The 12,971-nt window shown below is 43.1% G+C and overlaps 1 protein-coding gene across 1 annotated transcript in view; it reads left to right on the plus strand.

Annotated features, from left to right (window-relative positions):
* PITPNC1 (phosphatidylinositol transfer protein cytoplasmic 1) overlaps window positions 1–12,971 on the plus strand; it is a 68,828-nt gene that overhangs the window by 32,056 nt on the left and 23,801 nt on the right. Inside the window, exons 2-4 of the mRNA XM_050319007.1 lie at window positions 1,123–1,271; window positions 4,961–5,049; window positions 5,506–5,513. Of these exons, the coding sequence (XP_050174964.1) occupies window positions 1,123–1,271; window positions 4,961–5,049; window positions 5,506–5,513 (246 nt within the window). The remainder of the gene's footprint in view (window positions 1–1,122; window positions 1,272–4,960; window positions 5,050–5,505; window positions 5,514–12,971) is intronic.

Here is a 12,971-nt window from a genome sequence, read left to right on the forward strand (position 1 = left end):
CATATCTAATTAGAGGCAAAGCAGTTTTTCTCAACTTGCACTCAGCTTTGAAGTGTGTTGCTCTGATTTCAGACCTGAAGAACAGCTTCATGTGCCTGAGAGTTATTCTTTTCCCCAGCTGTACTAGTTGATCAGATCAAATATACAACCTCTGTGCACAAACTTGGCTTTGCCTGTGCACCAGTGCATTTATTTATTGTTAGTGAGAAAGGGAAGACAATTTGTCATGGATCTTGTTAAAGGGTTTGTGTGAGGTCTGCAGCTCTTCAGAGCTCTGGAGGTTAGGGCAAAATGTTCAAATATGATGAGATAGGGCAGGAATAAAGGATTCAGCAGAGACAAAGGTAGATAACTGGATTAGCAAGTACAACAGTGTTAGGGTTTAATGATCTGCAAGATGCAGGTTCTGAATTTCTTACCTTCTTGTGGCCTGGCTGCTGCAGAGGAATAAACTGGAGTTATATGGAATTGAACAACTTCTGTAGGGCACCCTCCATCATCCTATTCCTTGTCACTGTGTTTATGAAGACTGTCCTGTTGCCAGTTGCTAATAAAGCCTGTGATGGTTTGTTGTGTTGTTTGGTTTTTTTTTTCCAAGCCGTTTGCTCTTTTGGTTTGGGCTTTTTCAGGTATGTGATAGGATTGCTGTTTGGAATATGCAGTAACCCCAAGAATCTCATAGAGTTTTCTGAGGTCAGACTGTCACTGTGCTTTTGTTTGCTTATGCTGAGCTAGTCCTTGGCAGCCTGAGTGGTAGCTCAGCCAGTCTCTAAATTAACAGGTTGTTCTTTGTATTGGAAGGGATTGATGTGACTGAAGTTATTGGCATGGATGTGCCCAAACAAATTGGTCTGGGGGAGAGGGGGATCCAGGTGGAGAAAACTGGATAGGTCCAAAGACAGTTTGTTATAAGAATGTGCAAAGGACTTGAGAATAAAACTTCAGACCAGAAAATGAATGGGAAAGCACAGTTTTATTCTAAAATGTAAGTGATCCTCTGGACTTAATAAGACAACGGGAGGACCCCAAAAATAGTTTTGCCTTTAAACTACCTTGTATTTGCACATAGCATTGCATCACTGCATCAAGCTAATGCTTCTTTCTTGGTGTTTTGCTCTGCAGTACAGGATTGGACAGCTGTACATGATCAGCAAGCACAGCCATGAGCAGAGTGACCGAGGGGAGGGGGTGGAAGTGGTGCAGAACGAGCCCTTCGAAGACCCCAACCACGGCAATGGGCAGCTGACAGAAAAACGTGTCTATCTCAACAGGCAAGTGCAATGAAACTCTTTGTCCAACTCTTTGTTGCAAATAAAAATTGGCCAGGGATGCCCCTTGCAGGCAAGAGCCTTTCTGGTTGAGTGGAAGGTGTTCCCAGGAATCCCTGCTGCTTCCTGCTGGCCGTGGGGAGATGGGATAGATCAGCAGTTTGAAAGAGAGGGATTATTGCTGTAATTGCTTCCAAGAGAAGGAATTACAACTTGAAGTTAAGGATGTACTGAAAATTAGAACTTTTGTTTTCTTTTTACGCTTAACTGTCATTTTGCCTTCTAAAAATGTTGGGGAGGAGGAGCCAAAATTAAAAACCAAACCCAAACCATTTAAATTTCTTTTAAAGTTTTTCTCACCTCAGAATCATGTCACAAAGCCAGTGGTTTTGGTGATGGAGTTTGCCTCGGCAAAGTTAATTTGCATTATAAATGGCCATTAGGCTTGCACAATGACAACCTTCTGGACCATTAGGCTTAAAGACAGGGTGGGAAATTTGCTTTTCTTCCCCCGAAGTTCCTTCATTTCTTAGACTTGTCTCTTCCCTGGTGAAATGATGATGCTGCTGAGCCATCGATTCCTCCACACTCCCAGGCCAGACATGTGTATATATAGATTTATGTCCTATGAAATATATTGCCCAATCTGTTCCCTTTTTCACTACTGCTGATCTAATTGAATATCCCTGCTTTTTTTGAAGTTCTTCTTCTCCCTGGGCCTGTTTCATTTTATTAAACCTGTGCTCTGCAGGGTTTTTGGAGTGGGCATAGAAACACTCCCGCTGTTGTTTCTACACTGCAGGTTACCCCTGCACTGCACACCTGACTTATCTGCCCTTAACTGAGCCAAATCCAATCACCAGTGATGCTGCACACAGACACACATAACACAGGAGCCCAGTGATGTATACTTGCCACCATTTCATATTATTGTGATTGTAACTGTTCTCTCACAGGCTAGGTACAGGACTTGGGAAAAATCAATAAACGTGTTCCCACTGTAGAGCTCCCAGAACTTGTGTGGTTTTTTTAAAAATGTTTCTGGATATTTCTTTCCTGCATGTTAAAAAGCAATGAGGCTTTAAGCACTGAAGAGCATTGCAGGATTGCCACTCTAGGGTGATTCAGAACAAGCACAAGGACCTAAAAGACACGAACAAACCATGCTTGGGAAGTGGTTCCTGGTAGTGCAGGCAGTGGAACAAAGGATCTTACAGCCAAAGATGGGTACAAACACCAGCAAAGAAGATCTGAGTGCCCACTCAAACCTTCTCAGAACATCCACAGCCTACAGCTGTGGTGGATGTGTGAAGTCAGGCTGGCCAAGTTTAATGATAACTGTGAATCCTCCAGCTCTAGATTCGCCATCTCAATCTGGGCTTGGTGTCACAGTGCCACCAGATATCACACTACTGTTTGTGGGAGGGATCAGCAGGCTTTCAGGCCACTGTGGATTTTTGTTGGGAGGCCAAAATATCTCTGGAAAGCTTCACTCCAAGACATATGCTTCCATCCAAGGTGTGCTGGAGACTTCTCTGCCTGCCTTCCTTGAGGAACAGGACTCCTCACACCAGCTTTTCTCTCCCTCAGCTTTTCTCCTTCCAGGGCCCACTGCCCTAACAAACTTGGGAGCTTTTCTTTACTCTGTTTTGATCTGGCCTGATTTCTCTTGAAGAAATGTGAGCTTCTCTATTTCAGTGATGGTTTCTTGGAAATACTTGTGCATTATTTGTGTTGTCTTTTCTTACCTGCCAATACTTTAATTCTTGCAGAGGGTCTTCTTGCCCACCAATGGTTTCAGCTGCACTGCCTTTAAGAAACACATTCTCCCTGTGAGAGACTGAACTTCACCTGGGGAGGGGAGAAATAAGAGAAATCAAATAGATCATGTGATCCACAGATACCTGAAATATTATCTTTTCATTCTCTGAGTGGACCCTTGGTACAATTCATGTGTGTCTGTGACTGGGACTTACTGGCAATTCTGAGTAGAATATGTGTTTTGCTCATAAAATTGCTTCTATCAAGATGTGCTGTGCCAGTGAGGATAGGCAGACAGGCAAATATGCTAAAAACAATAACCAAAAAAGTGCAAAATGAGCAGATGTGTGTTTTGAGTGTCAGTGTAACCTTAGTTATATTTAGAATTGTTTACTGCCTCTTCTCTCCTGCTGGAACAATGTTTTCAGAAGCTGAAAGTCTCTGCATCCTCTGGTATTTATAATTTAGGCATCAGAGTAAAGTTTAGCAGGGGTAAGGGAGGCAGTCGTAAAAACACTGACAGAGGCTGACAAAATAAACAGATCTGACACAGGGAAGTCTATTATGCAGGAGGTAAAATGCTGCTTAAAAGTCTGTACACAAGAAAGGTTTATGTAAAGAAAAGAATGGAGTTTTGAGCAATGTCATCAAAGAGCAAAAGTCAGTGTGCACTTGGCTTTGGATCTGTAGGTGATGTATTAACTCTGCATTTTGCCTCTGGACAGATAAAATATTTATGTGTAGTTAAATAAGCCCTAATGATCCCAACTGTACTTTCTTCAGAAATTTGCCAACATGGAAAGTTAATTGACTTTCTGCACACAGTTGTCTAAACAGAACCATTTCAAACATTTACACTTGGAAAAGGGAGGTTTGGAAGCCTCCAGTTCAGTTCAGTGAGGATTCTGCTCTTGCTCCAGGTGACCTTCTCGACGCTTGGCCAGACCAACAGCTTGGACTGAGTCCCTCAGGAACTGGGATATTTGTGGTCTCCAAGGTCTTCCTGCCTTGGAGTGACCAGTCCTGGCAGCCTCAGTGATGTCATTAGGAAAGGCTTGCAAGAGGAATAACAGTGAACTTGCCTTATTAAAATGTTTCTTTGTTCATCAGTCTCTGTGAGCAGAGTGCTGGAATAAGAGCCCCAGGAGCCATGCTAAGAGAATGCTCCCACCCTGCCCCAGAATTATTTAATTATCCCTTAATGGTGCTGTATCCATTCATTTCTGCTCCTGCTGCTCTTGTACGACCATGCTGGTGAGTTCTGTTGGCAGGCTGAGCTCTGAGCTGTGACATCAGCGCCATTAATTCCCTTCCCTTTTGTTATTTACTTTTCCCATCAGCAGAGAGGGGCAAACGCTGCCTCCCAGCTTTGGAGTGATTTGTTCATTTTAACAGAAAACCCTCCTACCCAGGAGCTGGTGCTGGTAGTGTGGGAACAACTGGGTGCCAGGTGAGCTGAGCATGAGGGGCTGAGCACTGTCAGAGAACATGGAGGGAGGAAAAACAGTCTCTGGAGAAGAAATAAAGGATTGGGGGTGGCAGGGGACTGGAATGCGGGTTTCCTCAGGAGCTCTTGTCACAGAGTGCCTCCCTGTGGTTGAGGGCACAGAGCCCATGGCTACACCTGCTGTGGACCAACCTGTGGAGGGTCCAGCCATGGCCAAAGGGCTGGGGCCAGGAATTCCCGAAATCTGCAGCCTCATTCAATCTGCTCCGAGGTGATGGCACTGGCACCGAGCTGCTCCCTCGGGGAGGGGACCCCAGCCTCAGTTTCACCGTGGGGAAAGCTGAGACACAACATGAAAATACCCCTGGTAACTCTGGGCACTGCTGTGTCCCCTGAAACACCTGCCAGAAAACGAGCACCTTCTTTCCCACAGCACTCAGAGGTCATAAAGCCTTCTAATGTCGTGTTTTCTTTTTCCTTGCAGCAAACTGCCTAGCTGGGCTAGAGCAGTTGTTCCCAAAATATTTTATGTTACGGAGAAGGCCTGGAATTATTATCCTTACACAATCACAGGTAAGGATGAAAGCAGAAATGACGAGTGGGTGGTGATTCTGGGATAGTTTAGTTTATCTTCAGAAGCTCCAAGTTGCATATTGAGCAGTAGATGCCAAGTTCCTTTAATAACTCCCCTTGAACTGTACCTATTTTTCCACCTTATATTTGCTGATACCAGAAAATAAAGATTGTTTATGATATGTCTATAAGGACAGGTAAAAACTGGAGAGTTGTAGCTGTGCAGTTTCATCCTTGCAAAGAAAACATCAGGTGTTTGAGTTCTGTGTGACTTGTGTCCTTTATTGTCCCACAGACTGTACTAAAATGAAATCAGCAGACTGACACAATAATCTTTATTATTAATATATGTTTACTGTAAGGATCTTGCATCATTGTTTTATTTCACATTTCTTCTTTTTTCTTCTTTTCCCTCATCGTTCTTTTTTTTTTTGCAAATGGACAATTGGAAATCAGAATACACAGTAAGTTTTTCTTCCTCTTTTTATTCTAAAAATAGAAAAAAATATGTAAAATATAGTGGTATTCTAAACTGATTCCTTTGTAATATAACTAATACATAATGAATTCAGTAGTGTAACTTTATTTTATTTATTTGTTTCAGAAATTTAAGGTGAAATTTGAAGTGTTTCTGCAGGGATCCTATAAATTATTTACCTTATTTTTTTATCACTTGGAAATAATTTGATATATTTGTAGTTACTGACTGTAACAAGGAGAAGCTTCTGTAAAACAGGGCAAGGCTTTTAAGGTTCCAGTTATTACGTGGAGACATGAGAACAGATTTTACTTTATTTATTGTTTTATTAACTTATAAAATGCTCATCTCTGGTATAGTATCTGGGAAACTGTACAATCTGTAGACAAAATTAAACATAATCTGGGCACAGTGCCCAGAAAAATCAGCTATTCCCTCTAGCAGAGCTAAGGCAAAATATAGCACATAAATCATGAGAAAAACTGTTTTAAATGTACTGGCCTCAATAATATACAGTAAGTTTTCAGCAGCCTTTGGAAGATGAGGAGGAGCTGGTGAGGAAATTCCAGGTGAAGGGACCTTTTTGGAAACTCCTGCTTTGATTTAGTCTGAACTTCTGTCTCTGGATAAAACATAATCCACTGGTTGTTCTTAACTCTGCAGTGCTCAAAATGTTTATGCAGGTTTTTTTTTCAAAAACTCAGAAAGCATAAAGAGAGGAAAGAAATTTCAGTGTGATAAATGTGAAAATAAAGGGATTTAAAGGCTCAGATCTGAAAGGTGGAGACCAAGAGCTGAAACTGTGGATGACCAGGTTTGAAAACCCAAAGCACCAAACTGTGCTTTTCTGTAGATATTTCTTTCATTTTCTGCTTTGCTTCATGTTTAAAGTTCATTTGATTGGCAGAGGAAACACAAATGCCTCCGAATGGACAGTAGCAATGAGGGGCAAATTCTCAGCTCTTTTTGCCAGAAGATGTTTTCAGTTCCCATTAATGAAGGGTTTACCTTTGAGAGCACGTTTAGTTTTAGGCTGGGAAGGTGACATTTGCTGTGCTGCACTGATGTCTCTCCATTGTATCTTTGAAAGTAAATCTCTTTTTTTTTTTTATGTGTTTTTTTTTATTTTCTGTAACTGAAAGAGACAAGTGGGAATGATGAAAAGGGATGGTGGGAGACAGAAATACACATGTCTGAGTTTGAAATGCAACACATTCTCAAAACCAAACAGCTCAGAGAGCCTGAACCAGGAGGTGATCTCTGTGTACTCCCATGAAAACACAGCTGGAACACATTTCAGTGCAAGGGGGAAGGTGGTGGAAGGTGAACAGCTCCAGAGATGTTCAGGAGCATCAGCAGAAATGATTGCAGGGCTGGAGAGACTTGTAAAGTAAAACTGAATTGGTCTCCAAATGTGGATGGTAGGCAGAGCAGTCACAAGTGACAGGATAACTGCCTGGGGGAGCTGGGGACTAATTACTCACCATGGTGCAAGGAAACAGAAGCAGAAATACTGGGAGGAGGTGAGGGAAACTACTTCAGACAAAAACCTAAAGTATGTTTTAATGCAGCTGATGGACTGTGAATTTATCTTCATGGAAAACAGAGACAGTGCCTCTGCCTCAAACTGTTGAACCTAGAACAAAAATGTTAAATACACCACTGGGAATAATCTCTATCCCTGTCTGGAATGTTTCTCTAAATTTTGATATTCTCTAGTCATTAGAGGATTCTGAAAAAAAGAATAAGCCCACAGGCATTGCCCAAAATGCATGAGTCAGCTTGGAAACCCTTTTCTTAGGGAGAGCAAATCCCCTCCAAAGGGTCTGGGGACCGTGGTAAGAGTTAAATTGAGCCTCACTTCAAGGAAAAGTGATTCCAAAGGCAGGCCAATAATTGGATAAATCAAGCATAATCTTATCAAGCACATTCTGCTCTGTGGTGTGTTCACACCTTATTAACCTTGCAGGTTCCACTCTAAACAGAGGGAAGGGCCTCGAAGGCTTAGCATGTTTTTTCAGTGTCTGTCAGAGATTTGGAAGAGGATGAACAACAGACTGAATTTTGCTGATGGTCGGAGGGCTTTTGAGTTGTAAAATACGACAGCTGGTGAGAAATTGCGTTCAAACCCATATCCTGTCAACCTGGTTCTCCTGTGAAATATTATGGAATTCAGAAATATGACCTTCCTGGGGGCCTGGAATTAGGACACTTAAGAAAAAGTGCTCACCGGGCATTGAAAATAATTTTCAGAGTATTGCTCTCTGCACTGGCTGTTTAAAAAGCCAAGAGCAATTGGAGGCATGAGAGCAGGAATGGAAATTATACTGTCATCATGTTAGTCCTTAATAATCTGGGGCTGGTTACGGATAAATTTGACAGCAAACAGCGTGGCTGCTACCAAGTACTGACAGCCATATTAAAAGTAAGGAAAGCAGATGACACAGTTGAGATAATGAGCTTAACAGAACTGTTGCACAAGCAGTGCCTTTGTGGTGTGTCATGTGTGAAACAGTGTCATGTCAGGGGAGCATCTGCAGATGAAACTCCTTAAAGCTGCCATACGAAAGACTTCCTACCAGGGAGGTGACACATGGCCACTGTCCCAAGAAATGCTGTCTCAGAGCTGGAGATAATCCTTGAAAGCTTCCTGCTGACGTTGAGAGGGAGGAGGAAGTTGAGAAAATAGTTTGGAAGCTGAAGGCAAAGGAAGTCATGCGGATTTGGGGGTGCTATTTCGGGAATAGGATGTCCCTGTAAGGTTCAGTTTTAGTGGCTGGGGCCACTTCCCAAAAGAGAAAGTCTCTTCAGGTTAGTCAGGAGCTGCTTTGGTTTTGATCTTGTCATTGGAAACCTGACCAGATCCCTTGCCAAAATACAGGGTTCATTTTTATCTACGAGTTCAATCAATGCTGTGATGAGGTTGATGTTAAGATCACAAAGCTGGGATACTGCATTTGAGGTACAGCAGGAAGGAGAGCCCAATGGATTCCATTCCATGAGGGATTCCAGGGCTTGGGTATCAGCAAGTGCCTCCTGCCCAGCTCCACCTGCATTCCCAGGGGGAAAGCTGCTGGCTTTGGAAGGAATTCCTTCTCTAGGCTGGGGCCTTTGTCACTTGGAGGATGGAGGAAAGATGCCTTGCAGCTCCCAACAACCCCTTATGTGCCAGCTTATCACAGCCTTTGCAAATACATCTCTTGAGTGGAAAATATTCAGGCTATTCTTGGTGGACAAGAAGGAGGGAACTTTCAGGAGGCTTTGTTATTTTTCTTTCTGGATTAGAAATAATTAACTAGAAAGCAAACTTGTGCCTATTGCAAACCAAACAAAAAGGAATCGTGGAGAACTGAGCTTCTTTGCCTGCACTGGGATATAAGAATCAGAAAATAAACAGCACAGAGCAAATCCCCATCTGACCTGCTCAAGTGACAGTGGAGATTCTGGACCAAAAAAAGAGAGGAGCCCTCAAGCAAACAAATAATCAGATCACGAATGGTTTGGTGACTAAACCGTGGTGCAAAAACTTCATATGATCCAAGTGCAGTGAGACTGAGCCAAACAAAGTTTAGCTCTCAAGTCAGAGCACAAAGAGGCTTGGAAAAATAGAAACAGGATTGAAGCAAACTCTTCTGAGTTTGAAGGAGCAGTTCAAGTGTTTACCAGGGAGCATTTCAGATGAATTTGCTGCCTGACCTGAACAGCTTCAGTGTTGTCAGCAATATTTCACTTCTGGGGCTGAAATTAAAAAAAAAACAAACAGCTGGACAATTTTTGGGTGCATAATTTATGGTCAGTTGTTGGTTTCATAATTATGTAAAGCAAAATAAACATTAAAATGGCATGGCTTACTCTCTGTGAGGAGGAGGATTCCTTCAACGTGCCAATGTCTCAAATTAACTTAGGAATAGGATATAAATTCAGAATGTTTATGAAAAACAGTTATGGAACAGAAAGCAGGAGACAACAATTCCTTTGATGATTTATCACAATGACAGTAATTCTTCTGCAGCAAATGACTGAGGAAAATAAAATTATGTCATCTGGTATGTGTCAAGGCCCCAGAGTGAGAGTTGCTAAATGGTCCATTACTGACCTGCTGGTTTCTGATTACTTTTGAGAATAGGCATGTTTTGTGCTTCTCTTTGCTGCTGGTTTATCCATGAAGTAAATTAGCTGGAAGGGAGGTTTTTGTAACTGTTATTTTTATAATGAGATGACTTGAGAAGGAAAATAGTTGTTTCAGATAAACATGGCTGGGGAGTTTTTTCCTGTGTTCTCTTTGCCTGATTACCAGCCCTTGAAATTTGGATGTAACCCATCACTCTTCAGTGCATAAACTTTCCTCCAGCTTGAGAAGAGCCTGCATCAAAAGTGCAACAGAATCTTATTGAAGGATTAGAGCCTAATGCGAAGTTGCTACCAGAATTCTTCCCCTCTCACCCCCAAACTCAGAAGACAGGCTGGTGCCACTGCTCTAAAAAAACCCCAGATTTGTGTCCCTTAGAGGTTCCAGCAACAGGAAGGACCTCTGTGGTATTTATAAACCCCAAATAACATATTTTTAGAAAGCTGCAAGCCTGTGTTCTCATCTAATAGCTTAATCCCATTGAAACAAGTAAACCAAACTGCTCAGAGAATTCCCTCCTTCCAGCACTGGCTCACTGTAAAGCAATCCAGAGCCCTCTGATGGATGGGACTGTCATTTCCACTTGTTCACACTGCTCCTCCCTGCTGTTCCCCCTCAATAAGCAGGTTCCTGCTCCCAGGCATCAAACACAGAGATCCTGAGGGAAGGCAAAGCCAGAGAGAAGAGTTTCATAGTGGTTGGAGGCAACTTGTTACTCACTGTTTCATCTCCAGGTTATTGTACAGAACACAAAGAGTGGGTTTCTTTCTCGGCTTGTTTATGAGTTTTGCTCTCTTGTTTATTTTCAGGCCCTGGTTTTGGATTGTTCTCTGCCCTTCCCGCTCAGCAGCGCTTTTGGTTTGCTGTTTGCCACCTTCCTGTGCTCATCTTGCTTACCAATTCTCCTCCCTCTGGTTGAGTCACATCTCCCTGATCCTGCCATCGCCCTGCCCAGCCCTTTCCATCCATTGTCTCCCAGCCCTGTCACCCTGAGTGCTGCTCCCTGCCGTGGGTGACCTGTACCTTTGGATATTCCACCTTCCACTACCCCCTGCTGTCACATCCCCTTGCTTACAGAGAAGCAGGGACTCCATTTGCCTTTACCAGTTTTTGGATCTTCGGTAAAGAAATGCTGTTGTCACCCACCGAGGAGCAAAATAGTGCCCAGCATTTTTTAATTCCAAGGGTGTGGTATCTGGAAATGACCCTGTTAAAAAAGGATTTAATCTACCTTGGCCACTCTCACCTCACTGTAGCAGTCAGTGTGTTCTTTACCTGGAGGTTCCACAGAGATTGCTCTGTGAAGGATCCAGTTCCACCTGTGTTGCCAAAATAACGTAGTTGTGACCCTATAAAAAAAAATCATCAGTCTGAGAAGTGGTGGGAGATGAGAGAGAACATTTACATGAAATGTCTGCCTGGCTGGGCTTTTATGTTAAGATTTAGGGGGATGTGCTTCTGCTGCTTAAATAAAAAGTGGGATTAGTTTTTACTGTACAAAAATAGCTGCCGAGGATTGTGGATTAATATTCACAGGGAGCAGGAGAAGTGAAGTGCAAGGGTGAGGTCTCCAGCAGGTCTTTGAACACTCTGCAGACAGAAAAACCATGTGGAAAATGAAACCAGCTGCAATGGCACTGATGAACTGGCATCACTCACACAAAGCAGGTTCCAGAGGGTAAAGAAACCTCTCTTGACCAACATATTTACTGACAACTCCAGGAATTCCTGCAGCCACCTCTGGTGTAATTACTATGCAAAGGTTAAACTGACAGCCCTGTCCATAAAACCACTGTCACACACCCTGTGTTTGACTGTCTCTTTAAGACTTTGGCAGTGTTTTGGCACACTTGGGTTCTACCCTGCTCTTCTAAGTGTTGCTTATTGCCATGGCAACGCTAATCAATCATCGTGCTAAAAATAGGCCTTTCGTTTTTCAAGAGGTTATATGTGGGGAATTGCAAATGCAACTGCAGGCTGTGCTTTCCGTGTGCTGCATTCACTGCCTTCATTTTCTGGTGGAAATGCCCCTTCTCCTGGGTGGTAATTACTGGGACAGGCTGGTTGTTGCACTGAGTGCTCTCCTGAGCCTTGAACCTCTCTCAGCTCCTCCAAAATTGAGGTGCCAAATGTAGAGAGTTTAAGAAAACAAGCAAATAAGCCCCTCAGATCCTTGCCCTTGTTTGGGTTTGAGTGTCACAGGTATACTGGGGTATAACAATTTTTTAAGGGGTTTGTAAGACATCTAAAAATCTGGAGGTGACAATGTAGAAGAGACTTCCTTTGAGAGCTTTACACCTTACCAGTGAAGATTTTGTACTATTACGCAGAATTTAAGTTTAATTTCAAGGTAAAGACTGAATCTGCCACTGTTTTATTCCAAAGAGGAACCTTGCAAGCTGTAGATGCAGTGAGATGGAGAGCTGGAAACAGTGCCCTGTGCATTCCTGAGTGTGTGGGGATCGATCACCTCCAGGTCTGTGCTGGAAGAACACGGGCCCCAGGAGAGGCAGAGCAGGAAGGGAGTAGTGCTGGGAAGGAAAAAAAAAAGTCTACTCACAGGTTTATTACCTTATTGTTCACTCCCCACTTTGATTCTGACTGTTGCATAACAATTTTAATCCCCAGCTAAGTAAATACGAGGCCACTTTAGGGAAGGTGGGAGGGGGGGGAAAAAACCCCAACAACTTTTTGCACGATGAATAATAAGTCTTTTGAACAGATGCATAAGCAGTTTTCTGGTTCTGCCAGAGCCTTCTGCCAATTAGTCAGAGCGCAGCTGATGAATCATGAGACACATTCTGTGAAATGTTCAGAAAATTTGGACCCTGCTAAGTGTGTTCCTGAAAGCCAGCGAGACCCCCCACGGCTGCTGGAGCGGTGGCTGCCAGTCACTCGAGTCCCTGGGCAGATATATTTGCAGTGCAGTCACTTTTTTTGGTGAATTTGAGTTTTCACTTGGGGTAAACCCCGTGTTACCATTTATAATCTCAAATTAGGTTGTTGCAGTCCTCTCCCTTGGTGCTCAGCACGAGGGAGGCTGACTGTGGGTGGCTTTACACCAAGTGGCTCTGCTCTCTAATGAGGTGGCTTGAGGTAAAAGGCACTTGTGGTTCTTCTGTGCTGCTCTGAGGATCCTTGGTCTACTCCTTAGTGTTTCTTTTTTGAAATACAGAGTTAGAAGATCTCGTGTTTTTAATTAGAGATGAGCTCCTGGGTCACACAGGAGTCAACAAGGAGATGGAAGCAGTGTCTTGGTGAACTGCTGTGTCAGCCCAGCGCAGGTCACGGTCGATATTTGGGGCAGCAAAGTTG

This window comes from Myiozetetes cayanensis, unplaced genomic scaffold, assembly GCF_022539395.1.
Source record: "Myiozetetes cayanensis isolate MyiCay16 unplaced genomic scaffold, myiCay2020 scf22, whole genome shotgun sequence".
Taxonomy (NCBI): domain Eukaryota; kingdom Metazoa; phylum Chordata; class Aves; order Passeriformes; family Tyrannidae; genus Myiozetetes; species Myiozetetes cayanensis.